The sequence below is a fragment of the Nerophis lumbriciformis genome, linkage group LG12, assembly GCF_033978685.3.
Source record: "Nerophis lumbriciformis linkage group LG12, RoL_Nlum_v2.1, whole genome shotgun sequence".
Classification (NCBI taxonomy): Eukaryota; Metazoa; Chordata; class Actinopteri; order Syngnathiformes; family Syngnathidae; genus Nerophis; species Nerophis lumbriciformis.
The window spans coordinates 30,531,755-30,554,321 of record NC_084559.2 but is presented as its reverse complement, the minus strand read 5'-3'; the positions used below and the strand labels follow the sequence as shown (position 1 = coordinate 30,554,321).

Here is a 22,567-nt window from a genome sequence, read left to right as displayed (position 1 = left end):
TTTTGATATCAAATGAAAATTCACAATGAAACTGTGTATACCCCAAAAAAAGTAGTTATACTCAACAAATGCATACCCGGTGGTTGCTTTTTAATTTTTTCATTTTATATCATGTTTGTTTAGTATTTCAAACTGTCAAGAATAGACACAAAAACACATTAATATACCATATAGAAATCAACTATTGAGAGATTATGTCAATACTATTAAGCTTTAAAAGGTTCTTAAAATTCACTCACATTTGGAAAGCTAAAAAATGTAAGGTTGTGAAAACCTGCCATAAAAATATGGTTTTACACTTTAAGTGACAATCTTTTAAGCCTTGTATAGTTGACATAACGTTTTAAAGGCCACGATGGGTACATTATATATATATATATATATATATATATATATATATATATATATATATATATATATATATATATATATATATATATATATATATGTGTGTGTGTATATATATATGTATGTATGTATGTGTGGGAAAAAATCACAAGACTACTTCATCTCTACAGGCCTGTTTCATGAGGGGTTCCCTCAATCATCAGGAGATTTTAATAGAAGCATTCACATACCATGGTTTGTATAGGGCACAGAGTGGGTAGGTACAGGCTGGCGTAGGGGCGTGGTGATTGGCTCATGTGTTATCTAGGAGGTGTTTTCGTCTGTGACGGCATGCTGATACAATTTCGCTGCGCTTGTTGAGGGATGACAGGTCTGGACGGTATATAATAAACTGCTGTTTATTATATACCGTCCAGACCTGTTGAGGGATGACAGGTCTCGACGGTATATAATAAACTGCTAGTCTTGTGATTTTTTTCCCACACATACATATATTGCGCTCTACCACGGTATCGAGCACTATTTTTGGGATAATCTTATTAAGACATATATATATATATATATATATATATATATATATATATATATATATATATATATATATATATATATATATATATATATATATATATATATATGTATATATATATATATATATTGCCAAAAGTATTTGACCACCTGTCTTGACTCACATATGAACTTGAAGTGCCATCCCATTCCTAACCCATAGGGTTCAATATGATGTCGGTCCACCTTTTGCAGCTATTACAGCTTCAACTCTTCTGGGAAGGCTGTCCACAAGGTTGCAGAGTGTGTTTATAGGAATTGTCGACCATTCTTCCAAAACTGCATTGGTGACGTCACCCACTGATGTTGGTCATGAAGGCCTGCCTCTCAGTCTCCGTTCTAATTCATCCCAAAGGTGTTCAGGTCAGGACTCTGTGCAGGCTAGTCAAGTTTATCCACACCAGACTCTGTCATCCATGTCTTTTGCTTTGTGGACTGGTGCACAGTCATGTTAGAAAAGGAAGGGGCCTGCTCCAAACTGTCCCCAAAAGGTTGGGAGCATAGAATTGTCCAAAATGTTTTGGTATCCTGGAGCATTCAAAGTTCCTTTCACTGGAACTAAGGGGCCAAGCCCAACTCCTGAAAAACAACCTCACACCATTATTCCTCCTCCACCAAAGTTCACACTCGGCATAATGCAGTCTGAAATGTACCGTTTTTCTGGCAACCTCCAAACCCAGACTTGTCCATCAGATTGCCAAATGAAAAAGCGTGATTCATCACTCCAAAGAACGCGTCTCCACTGCTCTAGAGTCCAGTGGCAACGTGCTTTACACCACTGCATTCAACGCTTTGCATTGGACTGGGTGATGTATGGCTTAGATGCAGCTGCTCGGCCATGGAAACCTATTCCATGAAGCTCTCTGCGTACTGTGTGTGCACTAATTGTAAGGTCACATGAAGTTTGGAGCTCTGTAGCAACTGACTGTGCAGAAAGTCTTTGCACTACGCGCTTCAGCATCCGCTGACCCCTCTCTGTCAGTTTATGTGGCCTATAACTTCGTGGCTTAGTTGCTGTTGTTCCCAAACTCTTCCATTTTCTTATAATAAAGCCGACAGTTGACTTTGGAATATTTAGGAGCCAGGAAATTTCACGACTGGATTTGTTGCACAGGTGGCATCCTATGACAGTTCCACGCTGGAAATCACTAAGCTCCTGAGAGCGGCCCATTCTTTCACAAATGTTTGTAGAAACAGTCTCCATGCCTAAGTGCTTGATTTTATACACCAATTGATTAGGACACCTGAGTCTAATCATTTGGATGAATGGCCAAATACTTTTGGCAATATAGTGTACATCGTATGTGTTGTATAGTATATAATTTTAACAATAATTATGAAATATATTATATATGTATACTAACACAAAAAAAACAATATTTTTATTACATGCATGGCCCACTCTTTCTTTTATATAAAATCACAGTTCAAGATGCACGCGCACACATTTTTAGGTGTGTAATCAATTATGTATGCTATGAATTGGAAAAAGCTACTGGTGGACAAATGAAAAATAATATTTGATAGCTGTAGTCCAAATTGAAATATTAACCAAAATTATTAAATGTGCGTTTAAAAATTGGATTTTCAATTGCTTTCAATAATTTCTCTGCGTGAATAACTAAACTAGCAGACAGAGATGATAATTACATTTTGTCTAATATCCTCTGGTGAATTTCACATACAGTCAAACGTTAAACATGGCAAAAATTGTCCTACACATTTTGAGTAATACTAATATTAGTAATAAAAAAAATTAATTGAGAAAAAAAATACAATTGATGTATGATCCTATTTATTAATGACTGCTTTTAAAACAATAATAGTTTGTATTATCTGCATTGCAATTAACCTATTGTGCTAACACTGCTAGCCAAACTTGCGCGCTGTTCAGCCATCACCATGGAAACCAAGTCACGCGCGTGTCAATCACGATCCACCATAGCAGCCGTGTGACTCTGAACCCTCTGTCTTCGAGTTGACCAGCACGTCTCAGGTTTGCTTTTTCTCTGTTTATCCTACTTTGTGGAGATACTAAATCGAACAATAAGTGGAATAACCGTCTACGTTTTCATTTCTAGAAGTGGGAGAAGGACAAAACAATTAATGGTGTCTCTAGTCAAACAAGTAAGTTACCCTGCTAGCTAGCTAAACTGTCTCGGTTTCCATGACAACTAAGCAACAGAAGCCCCTCAATTCCTCATTGTTTGAAACCCAACAACCAAAGTCAGAATCTATTTGTCTGGCCAGCACAACATGGAGGAACATAGCAGAGGGGACACCGATGGTCTTCTTCAACAAGGTGTGTAATTATTCACGATAAAGACAATCAGACCCATGAGTGGTATGTTCTGGCTGTACCCTCACAGACATTAACAACAACCGAAGTGGATCTGAACAGCATCGTTCACCTCTCAGACCAGACCCCTGTGACTTCCTGTTGGATGCTATTGATGCTCAGCTTAAAAAACTGCAGGTCTGTCATTTTTCCCCTTTCTTTTTTTATTTATAATTAACTTTGAATAAATAATAATGATTGAATTAACACGCAGGTCAACACCTGCAAACAAGACGGCAGAAAATCAGGTTAGACATACATACCTGAAACACTATGGGCCTGATCTACAAAGATCAAAAATAACTAGAGATGTCCGATAATGGCTTTTTTGCCGATATCCAATATTGTCCAACTCTTAATTACCGATTCCGATATCAACCAATACCGATATAAACAGTCGTGGAATTAACACATTATTATGCCTAATTTTGTTGTGATGCCCCGCTGGATGCATTAAACAATGTAACAAGGTTTTCCAAAATAAATCAACTCAAGTTATGGAAAAAAATGCCAACATGGCACTGCCATATTTATTATTGAAGTCACAAAGTGCATTATTTTTTTTAACGTGCCTCAAAACAGCAGCTTGGAATTTGGGACATGTTCTCCCTGAGAGAGCATGAGGAGGTAGAGATGGGCGGGGGGTTTAGGGGATAGCGGGGGTGTATATTGTAGCGCCCCGGAAGAGTTAGTGCTGCAAGGAGTTCTGGGTATTTGTTCTGTTGTGTTTATGTTATGTTACGGTGCGGATGTTCTCCCGAAATGTGTTTGTCATTCTTGTTTGGTGTGGGTTCACAGTGTTAAAGTTGTTTATACGGCCACCCTCAGTGTGACCTGTATGGCTGTTGAGCAAGTATCTTGCATTCACTTATGTGTGTGAAAAGCCGTAGATATTAAGTGATTGGGCCGGCACGCAAAGGCAGTGCCTTTAAAGTTTATTGGCGCTCTGTACTTCTCCCTACGTTCGTGTACCACTCCGTACAGCGGCATTTTAAAAAGTCATACATTTTACTTTTTGAAACCGATACTGATAATTTCCGATATTACATTTTAAAGCATTATATTATCGGACATCTCTAAAAATAACAAATGCTTAATGACATGTAAACTTTTAAGTTAGTGGGCATGTTGCAGGTGATCTACTAAGACTGTGTGTGAAAGTGATAGCTAGTACAAGTGCAGAACGCGAGGTTGTATGGCATACCAGTACTAATATATAGTACAGTGGTAATAATGCAATAAAAAAGGTACTATACTGCAAGTACTTCTTTTTTTTTTATGGACATAATAGCGTGCCGTGGCGACGTTGCTGGTTATATGAGCTGAGGCGCATGTCGCGAGTCAACACACACACAGGGCACTTACAAGCGGAAACAGGGTCGAGATAGAAGAGTGAGAATGGACGTATTTTGGCTTAAAAACTAAGAAAGGTGGAGCTATAAACACTGAAGAACAGTGCCTTAAAACATAGCTAGCTAGCTAGCAACTAACGTACGTCTACAGTGTTTTAGCTACTTCTAAATCACTAATCCTTGCCGCCATGGAGACAAATAAACTTTCTTTCTTACAAATGTCATGCCTGCAGGATGAGGAATAGCTAATATGCTTCACTACACACCGTAGGAGGATACACTAGCTAACCGCTAACAGCAATCTAGCGCTTCTGAATATAAACAAATTGGTGGATTTACACAAACATCGATTGTAGTTATACCAAGTACAAGAGCTGTATATAGTCCAGACTACAACGATTACATTGATATATTTAATATCTCAAAATCTTTTATTTATTTTATGGTTTATAAACTCAGGAAATACGTCCCTGGACATGTGAGGACTTCAAGTATGACCAATGTAAGACCCTGTAACCACTTGGTATTGGATCGGTAACCAACTTTGTAGCATCACCCAAAACGTATCTAAAGTATCCAAACAACAGAAGAATAAGTGTTCATTGCATTTTAATAGAAGTGCAGATAAAATATGTTAAAACACAAAGTAACCAGATAGCAACAGTACATTACTGTAACAAGTACATTAATAATACAACTATCTATCCATTTTTACCGCTGTGTCCCACGTAATCAGAATTTTGGCAAAATAATACAATCGGAAATGACTCTATATGTTGCTGCATACGACAGCAGCTAAATTAGGAGTCTTTGTAACCCATAAAAAAGAAGAAGAGAAGTTGTAACAGATAAATTGTCTAATATGTTCACTATGTTATTTAATGCCACAATTGTTCTTTGTTTGCAATAAGAAACTTTTAATTAATGTATCGTTCTTTGTTTGCAATAAAAAACTTTTAATTCATGTATTGTTCTTTGTTTGCAATAAGAAACGTATACTTAATGTATCATAAGATTGTATGTTAAAATAAAGCCAATATAACATTTTGTTGTGGTCCCATTTATTTTGAAAAGTATCAAAAAGTACTGAAAAACATTTTGGTACTGGTAGCAAAATATTGGTATCGGGGCAACACTACTATGTTGTACATGCAGCACACAACTACAATCTGTGTGACCTTTTATGCAATACAGAAGCGCAATATAGACAACAGAACCTTTTGTTAGCATGCAGAAGGTGTGCTCTGACAGTCCGCACGACAATCTGCAATAATTTCAAAGAAGAAAAAGCATTTTGCAATATTTTTTTTCTTTTTAGAAGTATTTTAATACAGTACATCTCCTAAATGAAAAAAGGGACATCATTAAAAAACAACAACATTGTTTTGTGGACTGCTGTCTTTAGATCAGCCCATAAGTCAGTTAACAATTTGGGGGGGAGTGACTGTGAAGAAAAACAATCTGAACAGACAAAAAAGGTAAGCATGAAGAGAAAAAGCAGACATTTTTTATTAATAACCAAAAATTAACAATACCATAACTTTAAATGTGTAATCACTTTTTTAACCTTAAGGTTGGAGATCTTGGGCTTAAAAAATATTAGTGACCCCTGAGTCTTGGTTGAATTTTGTTTAAGTCTACCCTTTTACCCTTTAACCCTATTTACCCTACCTGTTTATGTTCCAAAAGAGGGCATGGAATAGATGTTTGAGAGCCATTCATCAGCTCAAACAGGAATTTGCTGCACACAATAAATGTTTAATAATTTAAATTTCTGACAGAAATATGTCGATTATTGACACGAGCCAGGAAGATTCTCTCCATCGTCTGAAGCCAATGTTGCCATCGACCTCTTCTGACCTTGGCACGGACATTTGTGCTTAACTGCGCCAGTTGCATGTACCTTCCAAATGTGCTAAATATAGACGCAAAACAGCCACAGTACAGTTTCAGTCTTGATAAATCACATTACGAGTGAGAAATTATTACTTTTGCATTTGCCCCTCCCAGAATTGTGGACGTTGCGATGATCAGCAAACAATCTGCACATAGGCAGACACGATCCATGGATTGTACTCGCTATTTCGCTCATTTAAGAGACACAATCCTCTGTGCGCAAGCTTAGTAGATCAGCTTTGCGTGTGCCGTTAAGATTGCATGTGTTTTAATACACGCAATAGTAAATCAGGCCCTAAATGTCATATCTGAATGTAATGTTTAGGTGATAATCTTTGTTTTTTTACATGTTTCGAGCACCATTTAAGTGGAGTGAGTCTCTGAGCAAGGACACAGGACTGGGCAGTACAGTGTCCCAGACAAATGACACTCCCATGTCTTGTTTGGATTTAATGGACTCTCCAACTGCAGAACAAACATCAGGTACACTCTAGCATCACGACCATTCAGGGGTATTTATTACTTGTCGGTATTTCAAATTTCATGATTGCTTAAAAAAAGAAAATAACATTTTGTCAAATTGTATGCATGCACACAGAATGCCAAGTATAATACTGTTACATCCAGATTGTACATTTGAAAACCCAAATCTAGTTAACAAGTTTAGATGCGAAAATCTCATCAGATTTAAGAGATTTAGTCAATCACTCATTCATTTGTTTTGCTGGTGACACGTTTAAATCTTACTGCTCTTTGAATGCTGTTTTGTATTGTATATTCTATTGTCTTTATATATTTTGAAATGTTTTGTGAGCCACACATTTTGCCACAAAAACTGCGCTTTTAACCCTTTGTGGCATACATAATTGAATAGAAGTTAAGTAGAGTCAGGACGAGAAAAGTCCTCAGGGAGTTAAGAGTGTATATAAAAATGCATACATTTGTTTTATTACCTATTTTATGTTTATTCAGGCCTTATCTTTACCCTAGTAGCTCAACCCTTTAACATTTACTGTATAAAGGATTACTCATTGTATGCACATTTTTCATTACATATTTAGGTCAAATGGACATTCAAAGGTTTGAAATAAAAACATTTAAAAACAAGACATTTGATTTGTTTCTTTAAGGCTGAAGTTGATTAAGAGATTTGAGCAAAAAGTAAAAAAAAAAATACATCCAGAAATGTTTTATACGCTTTTGAATTCCTCGTGCTACTTGTCACACGCTTGTGACTGTTTTGGACTTATGTTTTCTCTGTGTATGGTATTTTAGTTCCTGTCCTGTTCCCTTATTTTGTGCCATACACAGGCATTTAAACCTGCTGCCTGATTGGCAACCAGGACACACCTGCACCCGGTTGCCAATCAGTTCCCTATTTTGAAGACGGCACCAGAACATTGTCATTTGTTATGCACTGCACTGCTGTGCTTAACGCCTATTTGATCGTCCACAAAGGAAGTTCAGTGCCTTGTGCAATTCTGTTTGCACTCGCCTTCTTTTGTTTCTGTCACTATTATTTGCGTGTTTTCCCATTCCCTCGTCAGTGCGTTTTCTTTTGCTTTATTAAAGAATATTACTTTTACCCACCATCTGCCTCTCGTCTGCTGCATCTTTGAGTCGCGTCGCTCAAAGCTACCTCCACGCTGGTGACACTACTTACTAGTGCAGTGGTTCTTAACCTGGGTTCGATCGAACCCTAGGGGTTCGGTGAGTCGGGCTCAGGGGTTCGGTGGAGGTCAAAACACACCCGACTCATCGTGTAAATACAAACTTCTCCCTATAGGCGTATTACGGATACGGCAACAGTAGAAGTCAGACTGATTTGCAGGTGTGTAATTTGTTGTGAGTTTATGCACTGTGTTGGTTTTGTTGTTTGAACAAGGTGATGTTCATGCACGGTTCATTTTGTGCACCAGTAAAAAAACATGGGAACACTTTAGTATGGGGAACATTCACCATTAATTAGTTGCTTAGACATGCAAATTAGTAACATATTGGCTCTTAACTAGTCATTATTAAGTACTTATTAATGCCTTATTCGGCATGGCCTTATTATAACCCTAACCCTCTAACCCTGGCCCTAACCCTCTAACCCTGGCCCTAACCGTAACCCTAACCCTAACCAATACTAAAGTATTACCAAAAACATATAACTTTGTCTTGAATTTGAAAAAAAACATTTTATTTTTCACTAAAGAAGGGTTCGGTGAATGCGCATATGAAACTGGTGGGCTTCGGTATCCAACAAGGTTAAGAACCACTGTACTAGTGCAACTCAGAAAATTTAAAATTGTGCAAAAGTCCATTCAAGTCAGCAATTCAATTTCAAAAGTAAAACTAATATGTGATATAAACTCATTACATGCAAAGTGAGATATGTCAAGCCTTTATTTGTTATAATTTTATATATTATGACTTACAGTTTTTGAAACTCCTATTTTTCTGAGAATTTCAATTGTAACTGTAAGCCATAATAATCATCAAGATTATATAAAAAAAAATATTCAAATATCTTGAGTTGTATGTTATGAGCCTTTGTCTTATATTAGTTTCAGTTTGTAAATCTAATTGCTAGAATAAACAAATCTTTGCACGCTCGAGTTTCACCTGTATAACTGGGCTAAATATTTCCCAGTGTACCATTGATATCTGAAAGAATTTGAAACATCAGTCCATCCATCCATTTTCTCCCCGTTGTTTCTCTCGGGGTCACAGGAAGTTCTGGAGCCTATCTCAGCTGCACTCGGGTGAAGGGCGGGGTACACCCTGGACAAGTTGCCACCTCATCCAGGTCATTCAGGGCTAACACAGATAGACAGACAACATTCACACACTAGGGCCAAATTAGTGTTGCAAATCAAGCTATCCCCATCTTTAGAGGTGGGCGGAAGCTGGAGTACCCAGCGGGAACCTACGCAGTCACGGAGAGAACATGCAAACTCCACACCGAAAGACCCCGAGCCCGTGGATCGTACCCAGGACCTTCGCATTGTGAGGCACACACACTAACCCCTGTAGCACCGTGCTGCCAAATTAAAAAAAAAAATATTAAAAAATTTAAGGAAATAAAACCATAGGAAAAAATCCTTCTGTTCGAAGTTACACAACCAAAAATGTACCTGAAACATGGAAAATTCTCTGATATACTGTTAAGTGTTAGTTGCTATTGCTGATGTATGACATTCTTCTCCCTTCCTGCAGATGGAAGTATCACAGCTCCTGTCCCATTCGTGGAGGCTACAAAGGACGTGGATGTATGGACAATTAGCAAAATGGGGACGGAGTCTCACAAGGAGCAGGTCCTGTGGAGACTAGAAAGACTTCTGGGAGACGCATGTGAGCAAGGTGCAATTTCAGGTGAAGACCATCTTCCTTCAGAAAGTATCTGCACTGAGGACTTTGTGAGATGCTTTCGACTGGAGATGGTGGATTTGGCAATGCCACAGGGCAATGTACAAGAGCTGGACACAGAGGAGAAGGCTGAGAGGACACTAATCTCTGATGCTGACACTTGCCAGAGTCACCAAAATATAGACAGTGGTGTCAGTTCTGCATATCGGAATGAGAAAAGCAATAAGTACAAGCCAGAACAAAAGGATCAATGTCCTTCACACAGCCCTGGAATTTCAAAACTACACAAAGGAGTTGGACCTAGGCACAACACATCACAGATTCCTGAAGATAGCTGCAGTGAGTGCATCACACTTAACATTTTATGTTTCTTATCAAGACTATAGCAGTTGTATAGTGGTTTAACAGGGCAGTATTTATAATAAGTATGGCACATACTTGATTTTCTCAATCCTGTTTCAGTCATTTACGACCCAGAGATGGAAAAAGAACATCGGAACCACAAGCATATTTCTTCTCCGAAAGCCAGGTGTTTAGCAGGTACCAGACACATTGTACTGTATCTACATGCACTCTTTACATGCACCTGCAGTCTGAAGATATCCAGTACAAGCTTCGGTGGTTATAGCATTAATGGCACCCTGCGCGGGACTCGCCTTTTTTAACTACATAGATCAACATACATTACCAGTGATTGACCAAACAAAATAACAGCTCACGGCACATTAAAAAATGTACTGGCGGGAGCTCACGTGGATTATTTCATCAATGCTACCCTGTGCGGTCGTACCAGAGGTGGGTAGAGAAGCCAAACATTTTTATCAAGAGTACCGTAACTTTAGAGCAGTGCTTCCCTGCGGGACGCAGTGAGGTGTCAGGGGGCCCTGAGAGGCCAGGGACTTCCAGTAGTTAGTATTAGCATCTTTTTTTAGTTTTTGAACAATATACAAGTCTTCAGCTTGGTGGCAACTCAGCAACTCAAAGAGTGATTTGTACAAATAAATACATACATATTATTGGGTTGTCAACCTTATTTAAATTGGGGGGAGGGGCAATAATTGAGATGCACTGCTTTGACTATATGACTTAAGTAAAAGTAAAAAGTAGTCATCCAAATAATTACTTGAGTGAGAGTTAGTATTCATCGAAAAATTACTCAGGTACTGAGTAACTTCTGATTTATTTAGTAGCTATTTTTTTAATCGTACCTGCACCATAACCATAGTTGGTATGTCTCTGGCTGTGTGTGTGCGTGTGAGAGACAAAATAAGCACAGTTTTCGGTCACTTATGCGTTATAAGAGGGCCAATGTTAGCATATTTGCAGCTAAAACATAATACACAACTTATCGCAACATATTTTCTTTAGTTGTCAATGGAATTCTTGCAGGCTGCAATGTGAACATTTCTACTGACACAGATGAGAGTGCATGATATAAAAGTTATTTTTCCTAGTTTGTAAGTAAACATTTAAGAGTCGTGCCGTAATTTTACTTTTTACAGTGTTAAATTTGACTGCGGTCATGTGACTACCAGGCTCCGTTTGATCGGTGAATCAAAGTCAAACTAGTGGTAAAACAGAGTCTTGTGACAGTGTCCGGTAGAAGATGTCTCCCTCACAAGCCGAATAAGTACGTCTTTGCAAGCATCAAGAATTTTCTTCTTCTTTCAGCATCATCAGGAGTGATGGTAGCTGCTAGGAACCTGTCCAGAAATTTTGCGCCATTCATTACGCATCTTGCACACACTAAAAACCTCTTTCAAGAAGAGCTGTGTCTACTTGGTGATGTTATTCATGTAGGAGATTGCTGGTCTCCCTCGTTTTCTTCTACCTTCAATTTTACATTTTGCAACGTTCTTTATGATGTTACAGTTTTGGTGCTTATAGGCATGTCCAAAATATTTAAGTTTTCTTGATTTTACCATATTCAGTAGTTCAGCCTTTGTATTCAGCTTTTGCAATATACTACTGTAACTTCTCTTGTCCGTCCAGTTTATCCTCAAGATTCTCCTATAACACCACATCTCTGCGGTGTTTATTATTTTCTCCTCGTTGTTTCTTATGGTCCATCGTTCACATCCGTATAGCATTACTGGCCATATCACTGTCTTGAGGATTTTTAATTTCAATGCTGTAGTGATGGATCGTTTTTTCCAGATGTGATTCAGCTGTCCCAGTCTCTGATTTGCCATTCCAGTTCTTGCAATGATATGTTTTGTGCAATTTCCATCTGCTGATGTTATGGATCTGAGGTACTTGAAATGGTCTACCACCTCCAGTCCATCTATTGCAGGGGTCACCAACCTTTTTGAAACCAAGAGCTACTTCTTGGGTACTGATTAATGCAAAGGGCTACCAGTTTCCATCCATCCATTTTCTAACGCTTATTCCCTTTGGGGTCGCGGGGTGCACTGTAGCCTATCTCAGCTACAATCGGGCAGAAGGCGGGGTACTCCCTGGACAAGTCGCCACCTCATCGCAGGGGCTACCAATTTGATACACACTTAAATAAATTGCCAGAAATAGCCATTTTGCTCAATTTACCTTTAACTCTGTTATTATTAATAATTAATTATATTTATCTTTGTGGAAACACTGATCATCTTAATGATTTCTCACAATAAATATATATAGAAACAGATAAATATCAATATGCAACACTTTATTTTTATATTTTCTCTAAGTGCACATTTTTCAAATTGAACATTTTCAAATGATCACTTCTAAGACAGTCTTGTGAAATCACAATAACCCATTTTAACTAGCTAGCCACTAACATTTTTTAACAAACCATGAATTACTTTGCACCATGTTTGTACAAATAATAATTTATGTAAAATACAAAAGTCAACTCTCAAATTTTTAAATAAATAATGTCACACTTTGAACTGGACACCAAATCTGTTATCTGTTTCTTTGTCAGTTAGTGAAGACCAAGTCTTTAAAATATTTTCTTGGATTTTCAAATTCTATTTGAGTTTTGTCAATCAATTAATCAATCAATGTTTATAGCCCTAAATCACAAGTGTCTCAAAGGGCTGCACAAGCCACAACGACATCCTCGGTACAGAGCCCACATAAGGGCAAGGAAAAACTCACCCCAGTGGGACGTCGATGTGAATGACTATGAGAAACCTTGGAGAGGACCGCATATGTGGGTGACCCCCCCCCCCCCCTCCCTCTCTCTCTAGGGGAGACCGAATGCAATGGATGTCTTAGAATTAAAAATGTCGAGCAAAGCAAGACCAGCTTGCTAGTAAATAAATACAATTGAAAAAATAGAGGCAGCTCACTGGTAAGTGCTGCTATTTGAGCTATTTTTAGAACAGGCCAGCGGGCTACTCATCTGGTCCTTACTGGCTACCTGGTGCCCGCGGGCACCGCGTTGGTGACCCCTGATCTATTGTTATCGTGTGGTTACTTCTTACACCGCTGTTCATCACTTCGGTCTTTTTGACATTCAATTTGAGTCCGGCTAATTTCCCTGCATCATTCAACTGTGTTACAAGCAGTAATCAATAGATTATACATGAATATAATGATGATGTAAATAAGTATTTTACAATCTGGATGAAACTCTGTGTAACAGAGCAAAAGTAATGTTTTTTCTTCACAAAAATTCTCAAGTAAAAGTAAAAACTATATTGCATCAAAACTACCGGTACTCTGATAAGTTAAATTTATCCAAAAAGTGACTTAAGTAAATGTATCTAAGTAAATCCAGCACATTACTACCACCTCTGGGTCATACATAATGCACTTGCCAGAAGCTGTCAGTGGCTTCAAGATAATTCAAATGCCCATTCGCACGCCCTCACTTCCTTGTTTACATTGACTGAGATGTCAGCTTGTGATGTTATGGCTCATCAACTCTAATTGGTTTGGTTTTATCCACTTCATGTGAGCAATATCTGGGGGCACCAGTGCTGAGCACATATTAAAATGAATCTATGAGAAGGACCATATCTAAAACCACAATTGAATACAAGAGTAGATTTAAACATTGTCTTCGAAAATATAATAATGGTGATGTTCAATGCACACTGTAAAAGAGGTAAGAATTTAACAATGTGTTTATTATTATGATTGGGGTTTGCAGTGGTGTAGAGGTGCATAGTATCATACTTAGTTTTGTTGTTGCTGTGTTACAGGCGTACAACTGTGGAATTTTGACACAGTGTCTATTGACAGTGATCTTGACTCGGTCTGTACAGTGCAAGTAAGAGAACATCTCCTGAAACGTGCCGGTAAGAGACTGAAAAATTTAAAATCTAGTGCACAAAAAAAGAATCGGTCTCAATCAACGTAGGAATCAAATGTTATGACATACTCCCCCCAGGCTGGGGTGCTCTAATTTTTCGTGGCACGCCCTTAAGGGCGAGTGAGCATCAATCAACATCAGTTTTAAGATGTTACTTTCTAATATTGTACAGATATTAAGTATAGAAGGGAATATGTTATTACTAATGTTCTGTGATCCACAGGAGATTTTCAAAACAAAAGCTCTCTTCTCCCTAAAGCTCAGTGTGGTAGAGGAGATATGTCAAGGTAAAATAAGTTATGCTAAGCATGTTCGTCTCTTGGATTGATATGTATGAGTTTAATTTTATTTTTTTATGTCTATTTTTCCATCCAAGAGCTGAGTTTTCTTTGGGCAATGAGCACAAAGACTTAAATGAGGAGTCAAATGAAGACTGGAGCAGGAGGTCCCAGCTTGAGAGGGCATCAGAGAAAATGCACTCAGCTTGGGAGAAAATGAACACTCGACTGTCCTCCCTGAGACAAGTAATATTGAGCGGACTTGTGTGCATGGTCAACTGCGTTTGAACCTGTCATCATGTAAGTTGTCTAATTTAGAAATGTGAGAAAGAGGAGGAGACTCTACGAATGAGAAAGTCTCATTTAGCTGAGGTTGAGCACTCCCTCTCTGAATTGCAGCTGAGGAGAAAGGTAGGGTGTACTGTAGCATTCTGAGTCATTGACAGATTTTCTACTCATTTGATTATGTTTGTTTTTCCCAGCATGCCATGCAGGATCTGGAGCGTCTCAGTGCTGAGTCGGAGCACATGGAGACAGAAAAAAAACAACTTGAGCATTTGCTAAAAGACAGTAAAGCAGATAGAGACTCAATGAGGTATCATATCAACAGTTGTGCTATGTTATGCTTACATGAATTTGTATCAAATACGTTTGTATTATGTTGGTGTGTAGTTGCCAGTTGCAGAAACTTCAGAGGGAAAAAGAGTCTTGTGTCATAGAGCTTAGAAGTATGGAAAAAGAACTAAAGAAGAAAGAACAGTTCTGTGTGGAAAAGGTGCTGTTCAACAATATCTCAACATGCTTCCTTGGCACGCTCCACTAATATATTATTTTATTTTGCAAACAGAACAACATGTTTGTGTTGGAAAGGCAGGAGTTGGACAGACAGCTGGATTGTGCCAAAACTGAACTCTTCTCTGAGCAGCGGCGGGCAAGAGAGAAGCTAGAATCCATGCAACAAGTACTGTACTTATTACCAGCTAAGTTGTTGTATAGCAATGCTATAATCCTGGATGTTAATAGATTCATCAACCTATACAATTAACACATTTAAATTGTAGTATATCAGTTCTTTATTACAAGAAGAAAACAATAGATACAATTATTTAAAAAAAAAAACACTGTGGAAAATATCTTTAAAATAAGAAAGCTTACTGTACAGTGGCCAAATATATTTGTATTCATTGTAGCTGTGTGCAAGCTAGGAAATTAGTGAGGGAATTGCAGAGCTATTCAAATCCAGGAATGACTCCATACCGGGCCCCTGAGTTCAGTTGACAACCATTTTTGCAGTAAATTCCTAAAAACACTAGAGGGCGCCTGTTGTATAGATGAACTTGGACCTCTGTAAACACATTGGGACATCCTCGCATTGACAATTTTACCTTGGTAGCAAACATAGAACACTGGGGTTCAAACTTGTTATTTACATAACTGAGGTGTTCCTCAAGGCACCCCTTTAAGTCCTTTCCTTTTTGGCAGTTTCACATGTTTTTCACAATGTGATTCATGTAACTAAGGTGTTGTTGTAACTTGTTTAATTCAGATGCAGTCAGTTTTCATTTGTTCAACATCTTTAGTTATACTAGTAGTGTTCTTCAAGGTTCCATTTAGGTCCATTTTCATCATTCACACTATTCAACTGGTGGCCTGTGAGCTTGGTTCTAAAAACTTGTAAGACACTCACATTTTTGCAGAAGGTCTTTAAAAACAGCAGAGCACTCCTGTAACTCTGACTAAATAAATAGACTGAAATAAAAAGTCTTCTGTATAGAACATTGGTTCTCTGTAGTGTAAAAATACGACTAATAGTGAAGGGAAAAGTACGCACCCCAGTCCTTAGTTTTCTGGAAATGTGGCCGCCAAAACAATTTAGTTGAAAATCCCTTTTGTATTGTATAACTCTACCATACATTATTCACATAATTGTGTTGGAGCAGATGTTGGAGGAAACTTGTGAGGAACTATTGAGGGTCTCAGAGGCAGAGACCTCACTGAGGAACAGATGTACTTGTCTGGAGGGGAAAGAGAGGCAGAAAAATGAGGAGAACGAGGTGAACACACTCTTTGCTATCTTTTCATTTTAGTTCGTCCAAAAAATTGCATAATTGTCCTTTCTATTTCTTTTAGAGAATTCAGTGTCAAACACGTGAACTGCAGAGAGAACTGGGAGCTTGTAAAGCTCGCGTTGACACACTGGAGAAAATGTTAGATCAAAAGGAGCAACAACTGCTGGACTTACAGGAGAAACGTGGAGGCTTACAAGCAGAAGGAGACAGATTGAGGGGGGAGCTAGAGTTCACGAAAGGCCAACACTACAATGCTCTTAAAGAAGCCAGAGAACACACACACTCAACGATGGTGATCATTTGTCATGATAAATGTGTTTGTTTTCCTTGTGTCACATACACAATTACTATCAGTGTATGTGGAAAAAATATTATTACTATTTGTATTTTAGGAGGCAGCTCTGAAGCAGCAGATGAAAGATTTAGTCTTGACCCATGAGCAGCAAACACAAAAGGTGAGGAAATGATGATAAAGTAATGAACATGCAATGAGAGAGATAGCAATATGTTGTGTACTGAAATGTCAAAGACACGCTGATGCACACATTTTAATACATGATGTATCAAACACTGGCAGGCAAGGGAAGATGAAGCAAAAAGACTGAAGAATTCTCTTGAGCACCAGAAGGAGGAGTCCAAGAAACGTGAAGAAGAGCTGCACACGGAAACACTGGAAAAGGTGTTGTCAATGGTTATGGTTTCCATCCATCCATCCAATCACTTTCTACCGCTTGTCCTTCTTTGGAACGTTGGGGGACTGGAGCCTATTCCAGCTGCACTTGGGCGGAAGGCAGGGTACACCCTGGACAAGTCTCTACCTCATCACAGGGCCAAGACAGATAGAAAGACAACCATTCACACACACACTGGTTGTATGGTTTTTAATTTATTTGAACATCCATATAGTTACAATACGGTACATCATATATATCCAGCTTCATGTCCGAAAAGCGGATAGAAGGAGCAGAGCTTATTTAATACCAACCCTATTCCACTTCAAAGAAATTACAAACTCAAGTTACATTCTGTGCTCAATATAAAACACAAATTAATTAAATTAATAAATTAAGTTCTCATCAATAAATGGTTTAGTAAGTTATGTTTCACATAATGAGATAAATAAGATAATCTATGTTTTCGATTTCGTTCAAGATGTTTATCAGGATTCTTCGTCCTTGTACTTTGTAAACACTTTGAGTTTGAACAGATCCTTAAAGTGGATTGTTTAGGTAAATTGTTTGATTTATTTGCTTAATCCATTCCATGATTAAATTTAATTCATGTGAATTCTTTCCCTAAGATTATATTTTTCTTTTTTTATTGAGAAGAATTGTTATTCTTTTTTGGGTAGCAGCCGAGTGTTATTTTTTTACATCATTTTAGCTGTTTGCAAAGATTGAATTTCAATATTTTTGATTCAATAAATAAAGGATTTGAATGTTCTATATTACTAATATTATGTATTATTCTAACTGACCTCTTTTGTAATACGGTAATATGATGCATATTATTTTTGTAGTTATTTTTACACATTAATTCAGATATGGTAACACTAGCGAGCAATAGAGAGTATGAGAATAGTGATTTTTGGTCCAGAACATATTTTGCTTTGTTCAATATTGATATATTTCTTGCTTCCTTTTGTTGTATATTTTTATATGATATTTCCAGTGTGAATGTGAGTGTGAATGTTGTCTATCTGTGTTGGCCCTGCGAGGAGGTGGCAACTTGTCCAAGGTGTACCCCGCCTACCGCCCGAATGCAGCTGTGATAGGCTCCAGCATCCCCCGCGACCCCAAAAGGGACAAGCGGTAGAACATGGATGGATGGATGGATGGATTTCAGGTTCATTTTAACATCAATTATTACACCTAAAAATTTGATGTATTTTACCCTGTCAACTCTACACCATCTTTTTGTGTTTGACTGACTTTCCTCATGTTTCTAAATAGTATTATTTTTAGTGTTACTTAGGTTCAAAATTTTTGTCAAACCATCCTTTTAAGTTATCAATTTCCACTGCTATTATTTGCTTCTGTGTGTTGTCTCCTGAGCAAAATGCAGTCGTATCGTCTGTAACTTTAAGTCTTTTGGTATTTTACAAATGTTGTTTACATAGATATTGAACAATTCAGGCCCTCGTGTTGATCCCTTGGGCACGCCTCAAGATATATTTTGAGCTATAGACCTGTGTTTACCTAGCTTCACGTATAGCTTCCTGTTGGCAATTATTAGACAGACCTGTTAATTGCTTCATGAAATAACCACTCTGCTTTTAGGTGCACAAGGCCATAGAAGAGGAGAGGAGGAAGTGGGAGTTAGAGAAGATGGAAGCTGTGCACTTTCACTGTAGTTTACTGGAAGAGCAGAATAGGAAGAGCCTGGAAACCGCAAGGAGTGAGATGCAGCAAGAACAGAAAAATGTACTGACTCTTCAGGACAAAGTGACAGAGATGCAACGTGTAAGATGACTCTCAGCAATGTCTAGTCACGGTACTTTCTTAGATACTATTTTTATCTAATTCTTGTATGATTGTATCCTAAGAGAGTCCAAGAGCTGGAAGGTGAGCGCATTGTACAGCAGCGAGAGCACGAGTCTCTGCGCACCGTCATCTGCAGGTCACTGAAGGAGGAGCACCAGGCCGAGATGGAGAGGTTGCAGAAACACATGCTGCAGGTACGAGATAATTTCTGTGTTGACAGAAATTATCTTGAGCGGTAAGTAAGCTAAAAAAGTGTGAGTCTATCGCAGGAGAGTGGGAGGACTGTGCTTCAGCTGGAGCAGGCTGCTCTGCTGGCAAAGGGAGAAGCTGCAAAGATGCACCAGATGCTTGAAGAGAAGGATATAAGCCATAATGAAGCCAAAGCTGAGCAGGAGCAGCAGATCAGGGTCTGGGCTCAGAAGTTGGTGGCTGAGTGTGAGCATCTCCACCTCTCAATGGAGCAGAGTGGTGGCAAACAAAATACACTAAAGCTCATTCCCAGGTATACTTTACCCTCTTAGAGTTAAGATTGCAAACAACTAATGGTTTGCATGCAACAGCCCTACCATAGATGAGGCTATAACCTACCTGAAGTCTCTAGAAGACCCCTTGAAGCTTTTGCTTCAGGAGTTGGATACACTGAAGCAAAGCAGTGAGCAGCTGCTTAAAGACAAGGTATATACTGTAGTTTTGACAGAGTGATTAGTTCATGCTAAAGCAGCCAATTTCATGAACACATGCCCACAAGTCAAGATGGGTTTCTTTCAGGAACGAGAGTTAAGGATTCAGAGGCAACAGTTGAGGACCGAGCGAAACCTAGTCTTGGATTCTCTGAAGGAACGTCTCATTCAGGTCTCATCACAAAGTGAAGTTATGTTTTTTTTATTTTTTTTTATTTATATCAAATGTCCTGTCTCGTCGACCCAGGAGCACATTGAGGAGCTGAGCAGTCTGAAATGTTTTTTTACGAGTGACGGGGGGCTGGAGGCCTCTCTTCGCAAGCAGCTGGAGGCCAAAGACATGGAGCTGAGGCAGATCCAGAGGAACATGTCTCAGTGGAAAGAACAGACCACTGCTCGTCTGGCCTGCAAGTTTGAGGAAGAGTTGACCGCCGAACTGGAAAGGTGACATAGCAAAGTGTTTCAAAAACTCCTGCTATTCTGCTCTTCTACACTCACCACACATAACTGAAGGCATAACCCAATCAAACTGTATTGATCACATACTGTACAGTTATACACAGTACAATGTGTAGTTACAGTATATGATTGATTGTATTCATTTATATTTGTTTTAGGAGCTTTAAAATCAATGACAGTCTGGAAAGAAAGACCCTCATTGACCATTCTAACTTATTTTATTAATGTTTAAAAGTATTTTGATTTTGCTTTAATCTGTTTGCCATCCCTCAGGTGCAGGACAAAGTTATTAAAGGGCAGGTAAATTATGTAAAGGGAGAAGAATAGCTGAATACTAATACTGAACTGATTCTAACCAGCATGATCTCACCTTCACTCACTGATATTCTGATTAGTCCATAGTCAACCAACCTTGTAGAGCACTGCTATTCAATTGGTGGCACGGGGCCATTTTTTCAACAAATTTCTAAAAACACCAGAGTTATTCTGTTATATAGAGGAACTTGGACCATATTAAACACATTGGCAGATCCTTGTATTAGCATTTTAACCTCCTGAAGGCCCGCGTCCACAACAGTGGACCTTTTGTATTTTGCTTAACAGGGCTATGTTCTGAAGAAATTTGCAACTGATTAAAATAAATTGACCAAAAACAAAAGTCTCCTGCGTATGATGCTGGTTCTCAAAATAAGAATAATATTGAAGGGAGATGTCTAAGCCCCCTGGTCCTTAGCTTTCAGGAAATGTAGCCCCCAAAACAATTTATTTGAATATCCCTGCTGTACACACTACTTTTTTTTGCTGATCCAGGTGGGAATACCAAGCAATACTGATGAGATTTGTGTGTGTAATGTAAATGCTAGCCTCAAGAAATCATTTAAAGGCATCATGCAAATTGACCGCACAGGTTGATAGCAAACATGGAGCACAGGTACAACATTTTGACATTTAAACAGTACGAGCAAACATGAACACTGGGGTCAAACTTGTGATTTACATAATTGAAGCGTTCATCAAGGCCACCCTTTAGGGTCACCTCCTTTTCGTCAGGAACACATTTTTTTTGGCATGTGATTTATGTAACTAAGGTGTTGCTGTGGCTTGTTTTTTTTTTCAGATAGTCAGTAGCCATTTGTTCAGCTGTAGTTACTCATGGTGTTCCTCAAGGGTCCATTTTAGGTCCTCTCTTTTTCCTCATCAAAATTGCTATTCAACTGGTGGCACGTGAGTTATGTGCAAAAAACTTGTGAAAGGACTCACATTTTTGCAGCAATTGAGTGCTGTCTAGAGATGACTGCGTGTCTTTTTTCAGTAGGTTCTTAAAAACCTGAGTGCTGCGGTAACTCTGCCAAAAGAAATAGACCAAAATTAAATGTCCTCTATAGAGGATGCTTACTTTTCTGGAAACGTGGCCCCGAGAATAATTTAGTTGAATAGCCCTGTTTTAAAGCAATGTCACTCGTGTTTAAAATGTGTTTTTTCTTTTTTAAGAAAACCATCAAATATACAAGAGACGCAAAAGTCGGATGGTCAGACGAGGCTTAGCAATAAGGTACCATTCTACTGTTTGCATAAATGACACCCTTGAATATGTTCATTTTATTTATATACACCTCTTGTCCTTCTCCCATCAGCATCAGGATGCGCTGTATTCCAAGTACTCCACCTGCGTTTATGCTGCTGCACCCCACGTCCCGTCAGATGTGGCCTCATTAAAACTTGTACATTACTTGCAGAGCAGAGTCAAGCAGCTCCGTGTAGAGAACCAGACATGTAGGCCAACACCTGTGAAGACAGGACCCTGCCTACCAACAGTGAGTTTTGGTCTTTAAAAGTTATGCCATTGCTCGTCCCATTTTATATGTGCATTCTTTTTTGCATTTCTTGCACACTGTGAATTATACAGTCAGTCAAGAGATAACTTTAAACAACCCCATTTGCTTTCTGTGAATACTAAGAGTAGTCATATTTGTCATCATTGCTTTTCTGATAGAACCGACAAAATGTATTTTTTAACAAATGGTGATTATGTTACAGAAAGTAAGGCAAATTATCCATCCATTTGTTTTCTTTTACAGCACACACTTCAAGATAGTGGGGAGAATTCAGAGTCCCTTGTCCATTAAGGCAGTCTCAAGTTAAGGGCACCACATGCACTATTTCTTGAACACGTTTTGCATTTCAGAAGAAATTAATCATTCCTCGTTTTGTGTACTAAAGATAACAGTTTAACAAGCAGGTCACAGTGACAAATGACACAACCAAAGGTTTAGTTGTCGTATGCATTTTTCTATGTGTCAATGCCTTATGGCTCAAGGTTTTCAGATTTAACAGGAGATGTCAGAAAACCTCATAAAAAGGTCTTATTTGTATGGTCATAAAAGTTACTTGTTGAAATTGTACATTTGAAGTGATCTTTCCAAATAAACATGTAATTAACTTTATTGATTTAATTGTGAAACAAATACAAAGGGAACACGTT

General features: G+C 38.4%; 1 protein-coding gene across 2 annotated transcripts; it reads left to right on the top strand.

Annotated features, from left to right (window-relative positions):
• Positions 1–2,788: 2,788 nt before the first annotated feature.
• LOC133623218 (uncharacterized) lies at positions 2,789–22,502 on the top strand. Of its 2 annotated transcripts, XM_061986320.1 has the most exons (28): positions 2,792–2,911; positions 2,997–3,042; positions 3,166–3,217; positions 3,285–3,391; positions 3,468–3,501; positions 6,859–6,984; positions 9,706–10,194; positions 10,318–10,395; positions 14,007–14,102; positions 14,340–14,403; positions 14,493–14,640; positions 14,713–14,805; positions 14,877–14,989; positions 15,067–15,169; positions 15,242–15,355; positions 16,335–16,448; positions 16,525–16,755; positions 16,856–16,918; positions 17,041–17,142; positions 18,743–18,925; positions 19,009–19,140; positions 19,216–19,448; positions 19,507–19,621; positions 19,715–19,798; positions 19,874–20,070; positions 21,577–21,637; positions 21,720–21,899; positions 22,164–22,502. In XM_061986320.1, exons 2-28 carry the CDS (start codon positions 3,022–3,024, stop codon positions 22,209–22,211), a joined length of 3,381 nt encoding a protein of 1,126 aa, XP_061842304.1. In that variant the 5' UTR covers positions 2,792–2,911; positions 2,997–3,021; the 3' UTR covers positions 22,212–22,502. The 2 variants fall into 2 exon arrangements, with proteins under 2 accessions (XP_061842305.1, XP_061842304.1); XM_061986321.1 differs by lacking the exons at positions 21,577–21,637; positions 21,720–21,899; positions 22,164–22,502 and adding an exon at positions 20,359–21,527 and having other exon boundaries at positions 2,789–2,911.
• Positions 22,503–22,567: the final 65 nt, after the last annotated feature.